We start from the raw sequence: 23,676 nt of genomic DNA on the forward strand, positions 1-23,676 counted from the left end.
ACAGCTGGATGGACGAGCTTGAATCGAAGTACAGACAAAAAAAGGCATGGGGTTGGAATGAATTTGCAATCTCAAAGCAGTAATTTTATGAGTTTAACACATTTCCTTAATAAGATTAGTTTTTAATAATCCAGCCACTGAGGTGCACAAGCCAGTGGGTTCTTAGTGCCAAGCCCAAGCCTGGATAAATGGGCAGGGTTATGACAAGAAGGGCATCCGATGCAAAACTCATGCCAAATCAACTATCCGGATGATTTTATACTTTCATACAGGATTGGTCGAGACCCGAGTGAACAACGACCGCCACTGGAAGTGTTTCCCATCAGGCTAGCAGTGGAAACTATGGTACTGGTGGGAAAAGGAGGAGAAAGAGAGGTGGAAGGCAAATTCGGAAGAAACGTGAGAGTAGAAAAGGCAGCCTGTGAGAGTGATGGATGTGGTGAAGGAGGACATGAGGACAGTTGGCGTGATGGAAGAAGATACGGAGGACAGGAGGAGATGGAGATATTATCAGCTGTAGCGAAGAAGAAGATAAAGAAGAAGAAGTTTTCTTAAAGGAGATATGCAGAACCATGGCCTCACTTTCGTTTATAAATGCCATGAGACCTCAAGAATGGCACAGGAATAGTTTTAAGCATTAATAATGAATCTAATATAATAATTTTTATAATTAAAGTGATTTATATAGGTAGCGGTCTGAGTGAATGACCTTGATGCCTGTAACATCACAGCAGGAAGTCTATCGGTCTCATCACCATTTCCGCTATACTAAAACACAGAGCTGACTGCAACTCCAATCCTCCATTTTGAGCTCATTTATCGCCATGCCACGTAGATGTGGTTTTGGCGGGTGCAGCAACACGACAGAAGGTGGATTTATGTTGCATTCATGGCCCAAGAATGTTCAAACTGCAAAGATTTGGACGCGTTTTGTGAGAAGTTCAAGGACACATTGGACGCCTACAAAGTGGTCTCTCCTCTGCTCTACACATTTTACTGAAGACTCGTACGAAACCTCTGATCTGTTGAGGAGCGTTGGCTATAAGGCCGTATTGAAAGAGGGTGCAGTACCAACAATTAAATAAAACTACAAGAAAAGGAAAGTCTTCCCGAGGAGCTGGCCGAGGTGTCTGGGGAAAGGGAAGCTTGGGCTTCCATGCTTAGACTGCTGCCTCCGCGACCCGGTCCTGGATAAGCGGAAGAAGACGAGACGAGAGACGAGACGAGACGAAAAGGAAAGTATTTATTTTATTTATGTATTTTTTTTTTTTAAAGGAAAGTAAGTTCAGTTGCACCAGTTCTCCCGGAGCGTGAGCCGAGGGTTGCTGGTAAAACCCAGGATGGAACAGGACGTGACATACCGTATCGCTCAGGCAGTGACCTCCCCGCAGTTGTTGCTAAGACCAGTGACGTTCTGTCATGGGTTTAAGTAATTGCCTGATGGTGGAGTACTCAGGATGGAGAAAATGGAGAATGAGTGGTGCAGCTGTTTGATTTCTTCACTGGATATCGCTGCCATCTCACCCTTATGTGGAAGAAGTGAATGAACGGAGAACTGAATGAACAACTGAAAGTCAGATTGCTTCAAAACAATCGGCCACAAGATCGGCCTTCAAGAAGCGAGAACACAGACGGGTAAGCTCCGACTCTCATTTGGATACAAAACAACAACAAAAACAACATGTTGTTTACCTGCATTTAGATGAATACATGTAACTTGTTTTGTGTGTTTAAGTTAGCGGTATAAGATTATTTAATTTGCTTCAGAATGTGATTGTCTCAGTTCATCTGATTATTTAATGAGCCTTTTACGTTTTATCAGTGAAAATGCATGCATGTACATGTATGTTGCATAAGTTATAACACCCATCCTGTTTTAATGAGAGTCAACCCACAATCAGTGAAGTCAAATCAGTCTTAGTTGAGCAAGTCGGTAACGCTATTTCTTACTTTCACCATAAATTTTTATTGATATGACTTTGGTCTATAGCTGTAAAAGGCCTCGGCCTTAAAACCGGTTGCTGCTGTGACATCACACACTCAGGGCTGGCTGGCTCAGCTCCAATGCCAACTTTGCAGTTGATTTTAACTCTCAAAAAAATCTCATCTCATCTCATTATCTGTAGCCGCTTTATCCTGTTCTACAGGGTCGCAGGCAAGCTGGAGCCTATCCCAGCTGACTACGGGTGAAAGGCGGGGTACACCCTGGACAAGTCGCCAGGTCATCACAGGGCTGACACATAGACACAGACAACCATTCACACTCACATTCACACCTACGCTCAATTTAGAGTCACCAGTTAACCTAACCTGCATGTCTTTGGACTGTGGGGGAAACCGGAGCACCCGGAGGAAACCCACGTGGACACGGGGAGAACACGCAAACTCCGCACAGAAAGGCCCTTGCCGGCCACGGGGCTTGAACCTGGACCTTCTTGCTGTGAGGCGACAGCGCTACGGTAACCACTACACCACTGTGCCGCCCGCCAGCCAATTTTATTATTATTATTATTATACAATCTCTTTTCCAGTTTTTTTATGTCCATTGGTATGTTTTTCTCTTGGAATGAGAGGGGAACCGTTAGGGCCATCAACGCCTTCAGAGAAACCCAAACATACCGGTATGAGCATTTCAAATGTTATATTTAATTTCTTTCATTCTTTAATTGCTTTCATTCTTTCATAATTTCATTCTCATTATTCCCTTCTAATCTGGCCTCATTTTCGATCAAATTTGCTTCAGAAATGAAGGGGTTACTGTCCTGAAAGCATTAAAATTGAATTATCTGTCCAATGAGATTGTTTTGTTTGTTGTCTCTAGGCTGAGAAGAGTTTAGAGCTGCTCGCTCATTGGTTAGGACTTCATCGCTGGGACAGAAGGCCATGGCAGTGTACTGGTATGTTAATGTAGGAAGTGACAGATGACTGATTAACCAATCAGATTTTGCTTTATATAATGGGAGGGACCAAAAATTTATCACCCTCGGCCTTCTCAAAGGCCAACGTGAGCTTAACCGCGAGTCGGCGCAGCAGTGAAGTCACCTTCCAGCCGGTGTAGTGTTCATCAGTAGTGTTAGCGAATGCTAATAAAGCGGTCAAGCCAATGCTATCTATTGAGAGTAAGTAGTATAGGCTAACGACCGAGAAACTAAAGCTGTGTTCACACTTATACCGGTACGATAGTGGTATAACTGTATCGATACAAAGTATACCGGTACAGTTTAGTGCATCTGTCCACACTAGCGAGAAATGTTTGCGGGTTTCTTTCACGGTAGTTGAAATGCGCGTGCGCGAAATGTTTCCGTGGTTACCGAGTAACTTCCTTCCGAGAATATGGCGGATGAAACAACGTGTGTGTGCTTTTTGTTGTCAATGTACAGTCTGTATTTCTGGTGGTCATTTATTCAGTCGAATCGTATAAAACGCGCGAGGCAGTTGAGAAAGAAGATCACTCGACAGTTGTCTGTACACGTCGATATTTCGACGTGTACCCCCAACTGTTCCTGGCATCACTCGTCTCCCCAAAGCTCCAACAAACACATAACTTCATCTTTGCTCCATGTAGCTCCACGGTCGTTTTGAGCCATTTTGCCGTTTTATTTGCAGCTGGAAAGCACGTGTGTATTGTATTGTATGAATAACCAGAAGATGTAGGAATGGTTCATTGCGCATGCGCATTATATTTGTATCGATACAGAGCCGCTTCATCTGTCCACACTACAGCAAAGCGCTACAGTACCGATACTGTACCGGTACGAAACCCATACATTTGTAGGTTTCGTACCGATACAGTTATACCGCTACAGTACCGGTATAGTTGCTAGTGTGGACAGGTGTTGCGGTATGAAAGTAGTATCGTATCGGTACAAAATCCCTAGTGTGGACAGGGTATAAGATTTCTGTTTCCAGACTCTTCTTCCACGCTGCACGCTCACAACAGTATTTTTCACTCAGACTCAAGTGTTCATTTCCCTGTGTAATTTACTGAGTTAATTTTAAAATCAACATCAACAGCTACACACATCGGAGCGACCTGGCAGCCTGCCGCTAATCCCTCACAAAATCCTTTATCCCATTGCTTCTTTGGTGTCTGGTTAAGTTTTGGCTGAGCTCAAGTCCCAGGTCTAATAGTAACGCTTCATCACTGCTTGTAAATGTGCGTGAAGAATATCGAATGAAGTTTTGGTAGCATTTTGGGTGTTTGGTGTGTCTTTCTCTTTCCCAGCGAACACAGAAATAGTTGCGCACATTCACAGCAGAAAAGTTTCTTACTGAACATTTGCATCAGTTCTGACGTGTGACGTCATGTTGTCTTGACAACCATGCGATATCATAAATCATATTCAACACTCATTCTCCATTGGATAGAGTGACGTAATACACGTAGGAACAGTGATATGCTCACAATATTGCAAGCTGCCAAACCAAATGAATGAAACACAGTAGAAGGGAATAGAACATATGTTTTTATTCCATCAGAAAAGTGTCCTGGATACATAATAATTCCCGATATTTCACTCCAATTACGCAGTGTTTTAACGCTGATTAGGCGCGTGTTGTCAAAAGGGTGAACAGGTTCAAAATTAAAATTATTTTGATTAACTTGCGGATTTTTTTTTTTGTGTGTGTGGATGTGTCCATATAATAGAAAAAAACATTACACTGTGACGCAGATATGAAGTTTATCTTCTTGTGGTAAAAAATTATATAAATATATATATATATATATATATATATATATATATATATATATATATATATATATATATATATATATATATATTTTTTTTTTTTAACTTGCTTTATTTCTTAATTAACGTGTTATTCAATTACGTTTTCGGTTTTAGTAACCTTATATCGTGACTCGTATAGGCAACTAATTGCAATTAAATATTATACTTATCGGCCTATTCGGTTTTTAGCCGTGTTGAATTTAGTTCATTTGGTCCACGGCAGGCTAGAGGTCGGCGCGGGTCGGATTTTTCAGTCCCGCTCCCGCCCCCGCCCGCAAAGAATTATGATTTTCAGTCCTGCTCCCGCCCGCGCCCACAAAAAAATTACGATTTTCAGTCCCGCTCCCGCCCGCGCCTACCAAATTTTGTCCCGGTCCCGCCCGCGCCTGCCATATTTTGTCCCACTCCCGCCCGCAAATCCCGCATGATGCAGACGTTTGCGTTATTTCTCAGGAAAGTTCTTGTCTTGACACAGCGTGATGGTGCCCCACCCCTACTTTGAGTGGATTTGAGCATAAATATCTACAGCTCACGTTTGTTATTATTTGCCTTGTTTCTGAATTCAGCATGTAGTGTCTCTAATAATAATAATAATTAGCACTGTCAAGCGATTAAAATATTTAATTGTGAATCGCACATTTTTATCACATGAGAAACCATTGTAATAATCTGATCAGCATAAAAAAGTGAATGGGCTTGCTTTGTACCAATGGTGGTGGTGTTTTTTTTTATTGCAAAGCAGAGCTAGTAAGAGAAGTGAATTGATTTACTGCTTGAGTTAGTCTACAACTCTAATCAGAGAGACATGTTACACAGTGACGGTAGGCTTGACTCAATGCTAGCCCAGAAATCCTTCCTGTAATATGCAAATTTGGCCGCCTCTGATTGGACATCCAAATTTGCATATTACAGGAAGGATTTCTGGGAGAGCATTGAGCCAAGCCTATCGTCACTGTGTAACCTGTCTCTCTGATTAGAGTTGTAGACTAACACAAGCAGTAAATCACTTCACTCATGGTTCTCTTGCTAGCTGGGTGTGAACTGCGAGTCATTAGAGTGATCAAAGGATTTCCCGTTAGGGTGATCAATGGCAAATTTAAGATGCCATTCCTCACTCAAGCTGGCAATCTGACTCTCTCTGCAAATATAGGCATTTTAAAATGTTTTTATTAATGCCAAATAAAATATCCAGCATAAATTATATATAATAGACATAAATTAATAATTTACAAATTTTATTTCAAACACGTTTTTAGTTAGCGGGACTGCAGTTTATCACCGCTCCCGCCCGTGCCGCATACTGTATGTGCACTCCCGCTCCCGCCCGCGCGCGCATATGTGCACTTCCGGTCCCGCCCGTGCCTGCAATGAGCTTTCAAAATTTGTCCCGCGCCGCACTGCTTTGCGGCGGGTCCCGCGGGACTCCCGCGGGAGTGCAGGGCTCTACGGCAGGCGTCGCTTATCCGCGCGATCTTCAAGAGACTTGTGCGAGACTTCGAAACATGAAGTGTCAGCCAGGTGTCAGTGCCGCCATTTTGAAAACTGTTTTCCAAATGAAATATTGCACAAAAACGAGTTTAAATGACGATTACTGCCTACTTTTTTCAAACTTTCCTGATTGCCATCAAAACAAACAAAACTTCCGGCTTGATTACATCAGCATTCGAAAGAGGGCACGTGCGTCTTTTGACAACGTTAACAGATGTTGGTCACTTTGATTTCCGCTGTACGTTTTACTTCCGTCCTACGATGTCTCGCACAGGTCTCAACGAATCTTGTTTACGCCCGTTGCTTTGACATATGGACTGATATATTACAGAGCATATTTCAAACACTCATAACTTGCTATAGCAGCGACAAAAATAGCGATCAAACATGCATTCCGATATTTAATAAAATGAGATAAATAGAATTTTGATAACAAAAAATCCGCCTTCAGTTCTCCTTTAAGTCTGGAATAACATACAAGGAGTAAACGCATCGTATCAGAAACTAACGCATGCATGAGTGGAGGGTGGTGTGATCGGGCACGATTCAAAATACAGTCACTATCCCGCTACGAGTATGAGGAGAGACTCAACGTCTGTCCATCTGGAAAGAAAGCAGTGGAAGATAAAAGCAGGACCAGGTTCTTTAATTTGGACCGACACCATATGTCCTTGGACTGAACACACACAGCTTCCTCATATGACCTGAAGTAACGCTCTGCTGTGCTGGAATCATCTGGAAATCCTGATACACATATTTACATATTGTTTGTTGTGTGTTGTTGGGCTTTCAATTTGTTTCACACATGACTGAACACTGGTATTTAGCGTGCACACACACACACACACACACACACAGAGCTGAAAATCTCACAGGAGATAAATACAAATCGACTAAAACACATTTAGTGTTTTTGGGACTTTGCTACAACGTCCTAATCTAGTTTGTTCAAACCATGTTCCTTTCCTCAAGGGAAGGTTTCGACAATTACTGCCTTTTATTAATCCTTCCTTCTTCGCCAAAACGTCGGAAAACTCTCTCGTGTGCGGCACAGCAGGGAAGACAGAGCGGCGAATGAAAAGGAGATTCAAGCTGCGTTCCTGTAATGGGATTGGTTCCAGCAGGGACTCGGAGCCGTGGACATTACACATTCAACTCGCTCGCAAATCCACCAGAGGATCTCACACATGCTGGCGCCAAATTGGCTTGTTGTGATGAAGCCGGAATCGTTATCTCTGAGATGTTTTAACACTTTTAAAGATTGAGGAGTGAGATGTAATGATGTTCCGCTAATTTCCATGAAGCTGCAGTATTTAAACGAGGGCTGGATGAGTGGTTGGTGTAATGAGGCAATGAGTGGAGGCAGTCTGTCCGTTTTCCTTTCATCGCTAGCCCTTTAGACCGAACCGAATGTAAACGGAGGCTTGTCTTTATATCTGAATACGTGTAAAAACTATGACTGTAGTTGTTTTAGTTTGGGTTGAGTTCAATGAGTACATTCAACAATACTGTAGATATTATCACAAAGGACATTTACAGTCAACAAAATATAACATTACTAGCTTAACAAGCTAGCTATCGTCGCATATCATCACATTTTCCTCTAGCGTAACAGTGTACGTTATGTACATTACAGTCCTCGTGAAATGTCTAGAGAGGGGTGATGTACAGTATTTCGTTCTGAAACAGGAAGTCAGGTGTGCGCCGTGTCCTGTATCGCATCATCGTTCTCCAGCCGACATTTCTGCTTAACAGCTAAACGTAACGCAATCGAAATAAAAAATCGGTTCTAAACATGGCTTGGCTTGTATCATAAAGCGATATTGCTATCTCTAAGAGCACTCACACAAACCCCGCCCTCTTCCAAATGAATACGCTCCACCCATTTGTTCTCCAGCAAGAGATGGCTAGAAAAGGTGTGCAGCATGAAGGGAAAACCAAAGCAAAGCCTAAAGATGCACAGACAAACCATAAACCATGAACCATGCTACCGTAGACTAAGACACACCCCTGTGCGTGGGGTCATTCAAAAGTTTTTGTAGTGTATAACCACAAGATATTTTCTTCTTTCTTTTTTCCTGTTGTACAGTGGTGCTTGAAAGTTTGTGAACCCTTTAGAATTTTCTATATTTCTGCATAAATATGACCTAAAACATCATCAGATTTTCACACAAGTCCTAAAAGTAGATAAAGAGAACCCAGTTAAACAAATGAGACAAAAATATTATACTTGGTCATTTACTTATTGAGGAAAATGATCCAATATTACATATCTGTGAGTGGCAAAAGTATGTGAACCTCTAGGATTAGCAGTTAATTTGAAGGTGAAATTAGAGTCAGGTGTTTTCAATCAGTGGGATGACAATCAGGTGTGAGTGGACACCCTGTTTTATTTAAAGAACAGGGATCTATCAAAGTCTGATCTTCACAACATATTTTTGTGGAAGTGTATCATGACATGAACAAAGGAGATTTCTGAGGACCTCAGAAAAAGCATTGTTGATGCTCATCAGGCTGGAAAAGGTTACAAAACCATCTCTAAAGGGTTTGGACTCCACCAATCCACAGTCAGACAGATTGTGTACAAATGGAGGAAATTCAAGACCATTGTTACCCTCCCCAGGAGTGGTCGATCAACAAAGATCACTCCAAGAGCAAGGTGTGTAATAGTCGGTGAGGTCATAAAGGACCCCAGGGTAACTTCTAAGCAACTGAAGGCCTCTCTCACATTGGCTAATGTTAATGTTCATGATTCCACCATCAGGAGAACACTGAACAACAATGGTGTGCATGGTAGGGTTGCAAGGAGAAAGCCACTGCTCTCCAAAAAGAACATTGCTGCTCATCTGCAGTTTGCTAAAGATCACGTGGACAAGCCAGAAGGCTATTGGAAAAATGTTTTGTGGACAGATGAGCCCAAAATAGAACTTTTTGGTTTAAATGAGAAGCGTTATGTTTGGAGAAAGGAAAACACTGCATTCCAGCATAAGAACCTTATCCCATCTGTGAAACATGGTGATGGTAGTATCATGGTTTGGGCCTGTTTTGCTGCATCTGGGCCAGGACGGCTTGCCATCATTGATGGAACAATGAATTCTGAATTATACCAGCGAATTCTAAAGGAAAATGTCAGGACATCTGTCCATGAACTGAATCTCAAGAGAAGGTGGGTCATGCAGCAAGACAACGACCCTAAGCACACAAATCGTTCTACCAAAGAATGGTTAAAGAAGAATAAAGTTAATGTTTTGGAATGGCCAAGTCAAAGTCCTGACCTTAATCCAATGGAAATGTTGTGGAAGGACCTGAAGCGAGCAGTTCATGTGAGGAAACCCACCAACATCCCAGAGCTGAAGCTGTTCTGTACGGAGGAACGGGCTAAAATTCCTCCAAGCCGGTGTGCAGGACTGATCAACAGTTACCGCAAACGTTTAGTTGCAGTTATTGCTGCACAAGGGGGTCACACCAGATACTGAAAGCAAAGGTTCACATACTTTTGCCACTCACAGATATGTAATATTGGATCATTTTCCTCAATAAATAAATGACCGAGTATAATATTTTTGTCTCATTCGTTTAACTGGGTTCTCTTTATCTACTTTTACGACTTGTGTGAAAATCTGATGATGTTTTAGGTCGTATTTATGCAGAAATATAGACAATTCTAAAGGGTTCACAAACTTTCAAGCACCACTGTATTAATGACAGGTAGAAAAAAAATGTAGATTTTTTTTTTGAAGAGAACTGTGAAATATGATCATGGCCTCGGATGCCGGTGCTGGAGCATTAGTGCCACAGTGAAAAATGTGTCGTGGTACTTCGGTCCACATTCGTACAATGACTTTCAGGAGCTTCGTTTGCCAAGTGCGTCTCTCCTATCCTGCAGTGAGCCAAAAGATCAGGGGGTTAATGTTAATGTTACTCAAATGCAATAAATAAATAAATAAATACAAGAAGAAAATAAAAGATTTAAAGTGGTTTTCTTCTGGCTGGTCGCTGCTGATTTGTTTGGACGCTGCATTCGATTTTGCTCCTGAAAGCAATACGTTGGTGGTTTGTTCAGTCAGTGATGAATAGTCACATGTACTATTAACTTTATATAGTTCTCTCTCTCTCTCTCTCTCTCTCTCTCTCACACACACACACACACACACACACACACACACTGTAAAATCACCATCATTTTGTACGCTGGTTGGACTGAGAGAAAATGAGACAAAATGACATCCTTCCATTATAGAAACTGGATCAAGACACTCACACACACACACACACACACACACACACACACACACATTCACAGTACTGCCAGACACTGTGGGGGGTCACATCATTCACGCTGATGTTAAATGATGACTTTAATGATGGACATAGATGGGAAGGTCATTTTCCTCAGCTGCTGCCAGTTCCAGTATATCTACAGTACTGTGCAAAAGTCTTAGCCCCCCTGTTTTTTTCATCCAAATTTTGTTATAGATTTCTATTTTATGACTTCTACATTCATTATCGAGACAAAACATTACAAAAATATTTTAGAGTTCCAAACATTCGTTTTTTTTTTTTTCCAGGACAAAATTAAATGTTACAGAAAAAAAAAGTTTATATCTGAGCAGCATATTCCATAAGAGAGCACTTTTCAGATTAAAAAAGAAAACATAATGAAGGCTGCTGGGTTTTGGTGTAAAATGAAGAAGTGAGTGTGACAGTCAAAGTGTCCAGAAGAACCGTGGCTGGTTCTGGAAGATGCTCAGGAAAACCTACAGCTCATTTCCACATAAAACTGCACTCACTGGACCTGAGACAGATTTTTTTTTTTCTTTTAAAGCAAACGGTCATCTCACACCAAATATTGACTTTGTTAAACTGATGTATTGCCTGAGACTTTTGCACAGGACTGTATATATAAATATATGTCACATAACAAAATTCTTATGTTAATTATTTTAAGTGGTGTATTCGATTCATTTGCATTGTTTTCAACTTACAGTACAAGTTAAGATTTGCCTTTAAAAACAGATCATTTGAAAAATTACTGGTTACAGATTTGAGATTAAAAAATATATATATATCATTATCTCTAGCCGCTTTATCCTGTTCTACAGGGTCGCAGGCAAGCTGCAGCCTATCCCAGCTGACTACGGGCGAAAGGCGGGGTACACCCTGGACAAGTCGCCAGGTCATCACAGGGCTGACACATAGACACAGACAACCATTCACACTCACATTCACACCTACGCTCAATTTAGAGTCACCAGTTAACCTAACCTGCATGTCTTTGGACTGTGGGGGAAACCGGAGCACCCGGAGGAAACCCACGCGGACACGGGGAGAACATGCAAACTCCGCACAGAAAGGCCCTCACCGGCCACGGGGCTCGAACCCAGGACCTTCTTGCTGTGAGGCGACAGCGCTAACCACTACACCACCATGCCGCCCAAAATATATATATATATATATATATATATTCCTAAATTCAAATCTCAAAAATCAAATCTCAGATTTTCCTGCTAACTAAACCAAAGGCGAAGCGTCCATGAAAAACTAAGTGTTTATGTTCTACTCAAATGGCGACTTTTCTACAGGGATATTAAATACTCGTCTCTTTTTTTCCCACCACAAATCATTAAAAAAGAAAGAATTTGACGTGTATATACAGTAAAATTCACAACTAGCCTGATAAATAGCTAGCTAACATTAATAGCTAACAAGAGTGAAATGTTCACATTCGATCCTTGTGGGGGTTTTTTAAGCTTTAGCGTGTTTTTCTGTGCATTTAATGTCATTTAACGTTGAACACTATCCCACATCACAAATTAGACATGATGAATTCACGCAGGTTTCACCGTTTTAAATTTACATTCACTTTTCTGAATGTTCTTCTTGTCAGTTTTTTCTCCATCATATCTTGCTAATGGTCTAGTCAAGACTCTCTCTCTCTCTCTCTCTCTCTCTCTCTCTCTCTTTCTGCACCTTATCAGCAAAAAAAGAAAAGAAAAAAGCTATGTACTTTGGGAAAACGTGATTGGATGTAAAATAAGTTCAGGGTGTAATCTGGGAAACTTTTATTAAAAATATGTAGATCAGCTTTGGAGTAAAGAAAAGGAATCAAATGAATTCATGTGTTTGATGATGGCTAATCTCAGGGCACAAGCTTGAAGCCTGTTCTACTTCGACAGCGGTTTGTTGGTGCATGAATGTAAAGGAGGTCTTTACTGTCAGTGAGGGCAAACAGTGTGTTTTTGCCAATGCCGTCCCTGAAAGGAGGCACGTTGAGAGATAGGCAGTCACGTCTGAATCCTGTAGGGAGGGAAAAAGAATAACGTTTGTGGTTGTTGAAAGTAGAGGATGTGGGTTTGGTGTTTAATGGACTCCCAGGTACGCTGCTGGAACTTCATGGAGTTGATACGCTGACACAATACACGTTCTTTGAAGAATTATATTGAATGTACTTCAGTCACAGCTTTGGCTCACTGTTCCACTGTTTGGTGTTGTTATGTTTGCGAAATCATCGCAGTCCAAGCTGGAATGGTCTGATAACCGGATGAAGCAATGTGACCGCTTTTGGTATCTTCAGGAAATTCACGTTACCAGTGTCACGATTTAAACAGGAAAACTGGATCGGTTTTAGAAGCACCGTGTGACGATGGTTCTGTTATGTGTCTCTTCATATCTTCATCACGGTCTTGTGATGACATAATAGACTATTTCAGATTATTTCTTTATTACAGAACGCTTCTCTAATAACACTTGCTTCATTATAGTCCCATATTTCCCATTCTCTCTCTCTCTCTCTCTCTCTTTCTTTTATACCTTCTGTGTCTCACAGAATGGAGACGAGGCTCATTCAGGCTACATTCCAGGCGGAAATCAACATTCGCTGACAGGGAGAACATGATCATCTGAAACATTTCACAAATCCCTGCTAGTTAAACAGATAGAACCCTGACATTCGGAATACAGAATACACTTTGAAATAAAAGTTGGAATGAAATGAGAGAGAGAGAGAGAGAGAGAGAGAGATACTGTGAGTCAGGAAAGTGATGCTAAAGTTTGTGAAGTGATGAAATTTTCTGGTTCGTCATGAATAACTGCTCTCTGCTCTCCGTGCCCTCCAAGATTGTTACAGCCTACGTCCTCAGACAAATCCAGCCTCTACTGCTAGCCAAGCACTGCCCCCAATTTCACACCGAGGCACTGAAACACAGATCGCATACTTGCTCAAAGAGCCTTGGCGCAACAACAGAGTACACGGCCTATGTGGACATCAAGAGTGGAACATTTTATGGCTCCTTCTCCAAATACATCAGCATCCTCCAGGACCTATAAACAGAGGGTGGAATGTCAGACCCCCTTCCTTACCCCCTTCCTTACCACCTCTGGAGTCTAACAGGGCTACATCGCCACACTGAACCTCTTCAATGTCGCCTTCTGGCTGAACAGCATGACACAGCGCTGCCCTGATTTCGGCATCGAGTACCACTTCTACTTCTCTGATCTCTGATATGTAGATGACATCATGCTCTTCGCCACACTTCTGGACCCCTTAATTGAGTCCTTAAAGGCTTTCAGCAAGGAAGCTTTGCCCTTGGGCCTCACCATCAGCTGGGCAAAGACAAAACTTCAGTCCATGTCTGATTTCCTGCCACCATCATCAAAAGTGATCAAGTTTAACACCAAGGAGGTTGACGTAGTCGATGAATTTGTCTACCTCAGCTCTACCATCAGTGACAGTTTGTCAAACCCTGAGACTGACCATCATGTCTGATTGGCCTGTAGAACCTTTGGCTGACTTGTCTGAGTGTGGTGCAGTGACAAGATCCACAGTACTACCAAAATCCTCATTTTCAATGCCTGCGTAATTTCTGTTCTTCTTTACAGTTGTGAAACATGGACCCTCTCTGGTGCAACCAGTCGCCGCCTTGATGCCTACCACCAAACCTGCCTACATTACATCCTCGGTATATGCTGGTACCATCACATCACAAATGGCAAGGTTTATTCAAGAGCAGGTGACCCTACCCCTAACCCCCAACCCCCTACCCATCACCATAAAGCGGGGCAAACTGCACCTTTTGGGCCACATCACACATTTTGGAGATGACGTTCTGGCAAAACAAGTGCTCACTGCAGCTTCCCGTCCACCTCCAAATGTCCTTCATCTCACTTGGATGTCCCAGGTTGCAGAAGTACACCCACTAGCTGACCTCCTCACCTCAACTCATGATCACCAAGTCCATAAGCATCTGTTCATATAACAGTCACCAAGCACCCTCAAGTCAAGTTGTGAATAATATCTGGCAAAAAAAAAGGTATCTGTTTATGTTATTCAATATTACTAGGTTTTATGACTTGAAGATCTGGTAATGTTTTATTTTTATGGCGTACCAAAGTACACCATAAAGAAGAAACATGTGAGAGCTGGTGAGAAGCATCCTGTAGCATCCTGCTACATTCAGGACCAAAGGCTGGCTTCCTTACCACCGCCAACGACTGGCATTTGGAAGTGGACCTTGGCAAGCAACTTAAGTTCCCAGCCCAGATAGTACCATTGCATCTGTGGCCAGACATGATCACTGCCTCAAGATCCACCAAGCAACTGATCATGCTGGAATTAACTACTCTGGGAAGAGCATGTGGACAAGGCCAATGAGAGAAAGTGTGCCAAGTACCAGAAGCTTGTGGACACATGCCAAAGGCAAGGCTGGCGGGTCCGATGTGAGCCAGTGGAAGTGGGTTGCCGAGGCTTTGCAGGGTGGTCACTCTGCAGGGCATTTACAATGCTGGGCATCACAGGGCAAGCAAAGAAAGCCATGAAGAATGTAACAGAAGCCGCAGAGAAAGCCACAAGGTGGCTTTGGATTAAGAAGGTGGATCTGTAGACAAATGCTGCTGGGATGCAAGCTGGGGTCTGATCAACCCTGGCTAGGTCGCCTGGGAGAGGGTGAATGATGTTGAAAGACCCAAAACACCCGATGACTCCAGGTTACATCACTGATGATGCATCCCAGTGCATCCATGAGATGTATTTCACCTAGGATTTATGACTTGAAGATCTGGTGATGTTTTATTTTTATGGCGTACCAAAGTATGCTAGATATTCCAATCTGTTCCCATCACACTGTTTTATATATCTTTCTTTTATACATACAGCAAGTTTTACACAGACAATATTTTTCCCAAAGACAAGTATGAGTTGTCTGTTTTTCTTAAGCATCCTGCTTAAGCCTCTAAACCATGAGCCTCTAAACTACACACTAGAGGGATGTGGAAGTGACAGCAGTGAGCGAGCGGTGTAATGTGGCCTGTTCTGCAGAGCCTGGTAAGCAAAGATTCATTTTCTGTGTCACTTCTTGGAAAAGAGTCAAAGAGAGCTGAACTGAAAGAAATCACTATAGAATGAAGGAGGGAGAGAGAGAGAGAGAGAGAGAGAGAGATGTTCTCTCTCAGCTGGTCTCTAACGCCATTTTCACACTTGACCCAAATACGCGGGTGCTCACTCAGGGCTGATTTTGGACTTGTTCAGGGGCTGGGGTTCATAACTGCATGTTTGCTTCATATCGAATTCCTTCTGAACTGTGGATTGAGTGCAAAGCTCTTTGGACATCATCACAGACTCATGCATTTGCTGTTTTTAGTTATTGTTTTTGCTTTGGTATGAACACTCAGGCGGAGAAGAACAGAGTGGCTCATTCTTCCATCAAGAGACGTACGGTTTTCATCACATTCTCAAAAAGGTGAATAAATTACAGCACTCCAGTTGTACGAACTTTGGATTTTAGATCTCAGTAACACGTCTCCTCTGATGGCCATAACAATTCTTATCCTATCATCATGAAACCTGAAACAGGAAGTAATGTAGGGGAGAGCGGGAAGACTTGGGACACGTTTTCATCTTTTATAGATTGTGTGAAATTCTTTGCAGGTAGCATGACATTCATATTGAATTAGAGAGTATTTATTTATTATACCCTCTGACCATAACATTAGTGTCTCAGCTTGTCACATATACTGACCTTCAGGATCATTTTTTCTGTAATTATGTTTTGCAGGGGGGCGGCACGGTGGTGTAGTGGTTAGCACTGTCGCCTCACAGCAAGAAGGTCCGGGTTCGAGCCCCGTGGCCGGCGAGGGCCTTTCTGTGCGGAGTTTGCATGTTCTCCCCGTGTCTGCGTGGGTTTCCTCCAGGTGCTCCGGTTTCCCCCACAGTCCAAAGACATGCAGGTTAGGTTAACTGATGACTCTAAATTGACCGTAGGTGTGAATGTGAGTGTGAATGGTTGTCTGTGTCTATGTGTCAGCCCTGTGATGACCTGGTGACTTGTCCAGGGTGTACCCCGCCTTTCGCCCGTAGTCAGCTGGGATAGGCTCCAGCTTGCCTGCGACCCTGTAGAACAGGATAAAGCGGCTAGAGATAATGAGATGAGATGAGATCAAAGCTTGAACTATATGAACACACAATGCTGGTAGAAAAAATGTCAGTTTACCCAACACCTGGACTCTGAGATGGCTAGTGGTTCGCGTGTCCACCTCTTGATCGGGAGATCGCGAGTTCTACTCATGGTCAGGTCATACCAAAGGCCATCATAAAAATGGTACCTACTACCATCTGGCAAGGCATGCTGCAATACAGATACGAGTGGGGAATCAAACTCTTGCGGTTACCAAAGGACCCGCCCCCCACTGTAACCCTAGTTGTATAGGTGAGAGGCCGAGGGCTATAGAAGTGAAGATCAGTGCCACTTGATGTGCTTTAAGGGCCTGGTTAGTACTGAGACAGGAGACTGCCTGGGAAGGCCAGGTCCTGGCAGGAGGGGGACTTTGACTTTAACCCAAAACCTGACTCGAAAAAAACAGCAGGAATCGCTGGCTCACATTTATTCTCCATATTTAGAATCTTACACAAGTTTCTTAACGTGATTTTACTATGATATTGGGGCATATGATCATAACTCTGGCCCTCGCACTGATAAGTTGAATGTGTTGTCATTTTGGGGAGAATGTCCACACCTGAAGCTCCACCTTCATCCTAGTTACCTTACACTATCCAGATTCTGGCAGCAGCAACCTCACTTATTATTCAAACCAACCAGGGAATCCAACCCTGAATCTGCCCTGAACTCCAGCCCGAGTTCTCCGAGCTCTCTGCACAAACTCATTCCACATGGATTATTATTTCTGGCTCTGCTTGTGCACTGATGGATGGTTTTAGCAACCAATGTTCTCACATGGACTTCTATCCAGAATAAATCTCACAAAATGGCCTGTTACAGAGGACACCACATACCACAGTAATACCGACTCACAATACTGACTTCCTCTTCACTCCAGTGTGTCTTGGATGTACCACAAAACATACTTCTTTTCCCCAGGCATTTATCGGTTTTAAGATCTGCAGTCTCAGGTCTTCTGCTTTTGTCTTTTAATGTATTTATTTCTCCTTTGGGAAATGTAAGGCTTCATTTTATTTGATGATGTACAGCACACTAAATAATAAAATACAACTTGTTGTTGATTCTAAGATCCCTGTTCTTGGCTGCAGGAGTGGAGTGGAACCCGATGTGTTCTTCTTTCTGCTGTTGCTTTTCTGTTGCTGAGATGCTTTTCTGCTCACCACGGTTATAAAGAGTGATTATATGAGTTACTATATCCTTCCTGGCCAAAAAGCTCGAACCGCCTCGAATCTGTCCATTTTCCTCTGATCTCTCTTATCAGCAAGGCGTTTGTTTTGTTTCCACCCACAGAACTGTCACTCGCTCACTCACTCGATGTTTTTTGTTTTCCGCACCATTCTGTGTAAACTCTAGAGACTGTTGTGTGTGAAAACCCCAGGAGGAGATCAGCGGTTTCTGAAATACTCAAACCTCAGACTCATCTGGCTCAAACCAGCACCCATACTGCCACAGTGAAAGAAAGTCACGCTTCACTGTGAGATCACAAATTTTTCCCATCCTGATGTTTGAACATTGTGAACATTAACTGAAGGTCTTGATTTGTATCGGAGTGATTTGATGCATCGTGCTAAATGTATATATTTATATATTTTCACAATCTTATAGACGTTTTCATGTCAAGGCTTATACTTGAAAGAAGCAGGACATTCCAAATCTTTTTTTTTTTTTTCAGAAGCCTAAACAGAGCATTTTGTTTGACTGGGAGCCCAGAAGTAAAGGAAAATGGCCAGAAAGTGCTCAGCATGTGGGAACGTCTTCCAGAAAAGCAGCCCCTGAGGCTCGGCGTGAAACGGCTGAGAGACGCCAGAGCGCACAGAGCTGTCATCGAGGCTACTCTGGCTGGACCACTGCTTTCCACGAGCTTTCTGATTTATAGAACAGTTTGGGTTTGTTTAACGCTTTTTCAGTCGCTGAATAATTCCAGATTGGACCTTTCTTTCGTAGGGCTGAGGACACGGAGTTTTTCATCTCGACGTTTATACCGTACTGAGGATGATTCAGCGAAGCTAAAATTATTTCTGGATCATTTGAAAGGAGATTTTTACTGGAGAAATGTTTAAAAGCTAACTTATATACGCACAAACAAACATTTTAGCATTGCAGTACGATGAATATTCCGGTCACGCTGCGAGTCTCGTCTGTGTACGCAGGTCACTGACAGTCTCTCCAGTAACGTCCTTCAAATGTCCAGCGTTTGTTTTCACACAGGATCATATTAGTGATGCGAAAGCACTGATCATGAAAGTTAATCAGGCTGAAATGTTTATTATGACACGGACGATGCGTATCTCTGCAGCGAGTCGGATTATGAACAGATGACTATGCTGCAAGGACCGTAATGTATACCGTACGTGATATCGCGAAGTGATTTGCCGAGTCAGCTTCCTGTGTTGTGTGTGTGTTGTTGCTGAATAAAGAGATTCTGATTCCAATAAACTCTATAAACTTACAAAATCTAAATACAGCAAAATACTGCATCACCCTTTTTTCTCATTTTTAATTCCCAAGTGTTTGAGATAAGCGTTTATTTCCCAGATAGCATTGCTCAGCATTTGCTAGAGAGCATAGAGATTTGGAACACAGACCAAAGAGTGTGTGTGTGTGTGTGTGTGTGTGTGTGTGTGTGTGTGTGTGTGTGTGTGTGTGTGTGTGTGTGAATATGCAGCTGAGTATTAGGATTCACAGCAGATATCTGCTGTTCTACACACAGGGAAGGATGTCACTCTCTCTCTCTCTCTCTCTCTCTCTCTCTCTCTCTCTCACACACACACACACACACACACACACACACAGGCTCAGTCTCTCTCACAGACAGCAACATGTTCATTAATTCAGTACCTGTCCATATCACCCTGGAACATCTTTCCTGTTTATCCCCTAAACCTCACTTCCTGTTCAACACAAGGTCTCGAGGAACATGAAGTGCAACTGTCATAAATACACACTTTCTTTCAGAGAGAGAGAGAGAGATCAGAGATAGCACAAAATAGAGAAGCAGAGAAAGAGAAAAAGAGGCAGGAGATGAAGAGAGATGAAAATGAAACACAAGCAAAAGGTAAAAGAAAAAAAGATTGCATGAGAGATAGAGAGAGAATCTGAGAAATGGGATATGGAGTAGAAAAGAGAGAAAGAGACAGAGCGAGAGATGTTCAGAGAGAGAGAGAGAGAGATGTCAAGAAATAATGAGAACTCTAGCAGAAATAAAGAGACGCTCTGTGTCATGTGACCTAACATTCTCCAGGAAGCTTGCAGCTGCCGAGTTCAGTAGCTTCGGCTGATACGACTCAATAACAAACGTTTGTCTGTCAGGTGCTGCAGGAGTCAAAATAATCCGGAATGTTCCATCAAAGTGTCTACAGTAGAATTAGGTTGTGTGTGTTAGTGTGTTAAATACACCCGACCGCTCTCCTGTAGGACACTGTAAGTGTGATGAAGGTGCGAGTCGACCCCGATGTAGGACGTTCCAAATCACAGTGATCGAGTTCACTGTGAAGATCTACACACTGCTCCAGTTCCCTGCCCGTTGTGTAGGGAGCAGGGGATACAGCTTAGGGACCCTTTCTATTGGAATGCAACCATGATTAAAGAGAGGAGAAAACCCTACACCCTACTCCCTGCACCCTAACACCCACAACCTTCTCCCTTCCATCCACCCTAACATCCACATCCTTATCCCTTCCATCCACCCTACTCCCTACACTCTAGCACCCACAACCTTCTCCCTTCCATCCACCCTACTCCCTACACCCTAGCACCCACAACCTTCTCCCTTACATCCACCCTACTCCCTACACCCTACCACCCACAACCTTCTCCCTTCCATCCACCCTACTCCCTACACCCTACCACCCACAACCTTCTCCCTTCCATCCACCCTACTCCCTACACCCTAGCACCCACAAGCTTCTCCCTTCCATCCACGCTACTCCCTACAGTCTACCACCCACATCCTTATCCCTTCCATCCACCCTACTCCCTACACCCTAGCACCCACAACCTTCTCCCTTCCATCCACGCTACTCCCTACAGTCTACCACCCACATCCTTATCCCTTCCATCCACCCTACTTCCTACACCCTAGCACCCACAACCTTCTCCCTTCCATCCACCCTAACATCCACATCCGTATCCCTTCCATCAACCCTACTCCCTACACTCTACCACCCACAACCTTCTCCCTTCCATCCACCCTACTCCCTACACCCTACCACCCACAACCTTCTCCCTTCCATCCACCCTACTCCCTACACCCTAGCACCCACAACCTCTCCCTTCCATCCACCCTACTCCCTACACTCTACCAGCCACAACCTTCTCCCTTCCATCCACCCTACTCCCTACACCCTACCACCCACAACCTTCTCCCTTCCATCCACCCTACTCCCTACACCCTAGCACCCACAACCTTCTCCCTTCCATCCACCCTACTCCCTACACCCTAGCACCCACAACCTTCTCCCTTCCATCCACCCTACTCCCTACACTCTACCAGCCACAACCTTCTCCCTTCCATCCACCCTACTCCCTACACCCTACCACCCACAACCTTCTCCCTTCCATCCACCCTACTCCCTACACCCTAGCACCCACAACCTTCTCCCTTCCATCCACCCTACTCCCTACACTCTACCACCCACATCCTTATCCCTTCCATCCACCCTACTCCCTACACCCTAGCACCCACAACCTTCTCCCTTCCATCCACCCTAACATCCACATCCGTATCCCTTCCATCCACCCTACTCCCTACACCCTACCACCCACAACCTTCTCCCTTCCATCCACCCTACTCCCTACACCCTACCACCCACAACCTTCTTCATTCCATCCACCCTACTCCCTACACCCTAGCACCCACAACCTTCTCCCTTCCATCCACCCTACTCCCTACACCCTACCACCCACAACCTTCTCCCTTCCATCCACCCTACTCCCTGCACCCTAACACCCTCAACCTTCTCCCTTCCATCCACCCTAACATCCACATCCTTATCCCTTCCATCCACCCTACTCCCTACACCCTAGCACCCACAACCTTCTCCCTTCCATCCACCCTACTCCCTACACCCTACCACCCTCAACCTTCTCCCTTCCATACACCTTAGTCCCTACACCATGCTTTTTATACTTTACCCCATACACCCTACTCCCTCTACTCCTTGCACTTTACCCACTATACCCTACTCACTACACCCCACCTCCCTACACAAAACTCTCTACTCAACATGTCCTATAATCTACTCCCTACACCCCACCTCCCTACACTGCTACTCCCTACAACCTACCGTACCTACTCCCATCTCTCTACACTGTACACTTTACCCCTACTCTCTACTCCATACACCCTACGGTTTATACCCTACTCTTTACTCCCTCATTCCGTCTACTCCAACACCCATACCTACTCCCAACTCTCTACACTTTATACCCTACTCTCTACCCCCTACTCCATACTGTTTATACCTTACTGTCTACACCCTACTCCATACTGTTCATACCCTACTCTCTACCCCCTACTCCACACTGTTTATACCCTACTCTCTACCCCTACTCCATACTGTTTATACCCTGCTGTTGACACCCTACTCCATACTGTTCATTACTCTCTACTCCCGCATTCCCTCTACTCCAACACCCATACCTACTCCCAACTCTCTACACTTTATACCCTACTCTCTACCCCACTCCATACACCATACTGTTTATACCCTACTCTCTATCCCTTACTCTTTACACCTTACACCCTACCTTTACATCTTACTCCATACATCCTAAACCTGACTCTCTACACACGACTCCCTTCTCCATACATCCTACTCCCCGACTCCATACATTCTCTACTCTGTACACCCTGTACTCCTTACTCTCTACACCCTTCCTCCTTATTCCCTATACTCCACTCTCTACTCCCTACACCCTGCCACATACAGTACACCCTGCTCCCTGACTATACCATCTATATTCTACTCCCTAAACTCTTCTCCCTACACCATACATTCTAACCTCTACACCCTATATCCTATAAAGTGCCCAAATGAAGAGAAACCACAACAGTGAGAAAGAAAGACAGCACAAGAAACAAACAAAAACAGAGAGAGCGAGTGTGTGACATAGAGAGAGAGAGAGAGAGAGAGAGAGAGAGATCAGAACAGCATGTCTGTATTTATCTGTTGTCTCCTGTTACCGTAATTACTGTAAAATTCTGGATTAAATGTTCTATAATGACTGTTACCTGATACAGACAAATGTCTGACTGCGACTCCACATGAGCACAACACCGAGGCTTTTCCTTCAGATTCATTCACGTTCACAATTAAACACACACACACAACAAATACAACCAGGTCAGAACACACACATACACTATGCACACACTGCTCTAATTATAGTGTTATTAGTGTTATTACTAAACCCATTACTGGATGTATACAGGCTGTAATTAAACACTTTTGGCTAGTTGTATAGGTACACATTAACCTTCAACACACACACACACACACACACACACACACACACACAATGAACATCAGGAGATGAGGAGATGAGATCAAATTGAGGAGCAACATCTCACCTCCGAGAAGCATGAACCCGGAGAGCAGGAGCCAGGAGCGCAGCATGGTGGGCAAAACTTCCATCCAGGGGCAAAACAAGTATCACCGAATGAGAAAAAGAGGCAAAAGGGGCAAAAAAAAAAAAAAAAAGTTGACTTAGAGCTGGAGCTTGGAGTCACATCATCCTCAGGAGTGAACTCTAATTAATCTCTGCTGAACTTCCCATCCTTCACCAGGAGAAAATAATAATAATAATAATAATAATAATAATAATAATCCAGAACACTATGCACTACAGTCTACTCAGAATTAAACACTAAACCCGGGATAAATACTGTAAAACTGTGTTGTTAATAATAATAATAATAATAATAATAATAATAATAGCTGTGAAGTAAAGAGTCTGTCCGCTTCGGAGCGTCGGCGAGCGCGAGCTCCAAATAACTTTCAGTT

General features: G+C 43.4%; 1 protein-coding gene across 1 annotated transcript in view; it reads right to left on the reverse strand.

Moving 5' to 3' along the window:
- si:dkeyp-14d3.1 (transmembrane protein 132C) overlaps nucleotides 1–23,317 on the reverse strand; it is a 464,566-nt gene extending 441,249 nt beyond the window's left edge. The window contains exon 1 of the mRNA XM_060931177.1: nucleotides 23,244–23,317. Within this exon, the coding sequence (XP_060787160.1) occupies nucleotides 23,244–23,307 (64 nt within the window). The 5' untranslated portion in view covers nucleotides 23,308–23,317. The remainder of the gene's footprint in view (nucleotides 1–23,243) is intronic.
- Nucleotides 23,318–23,676: the final 359 nt, after the last annotated feature.

This window comes from Neoarius graeffei, chromosome 10 (genome assembly GCF_027579695.1).
Source record: "Neoarius graeffei isolate fNeoGra1 chromosome 10, fNeoGra1.pri, whole genome shotgun sequence".
Taxonomy (NCBI): Eukaryota; Metazoa; Chordata; class Actinopteri; order Siluriformes; family Ariidae; genus Neoarius; species Neoarius graeffei.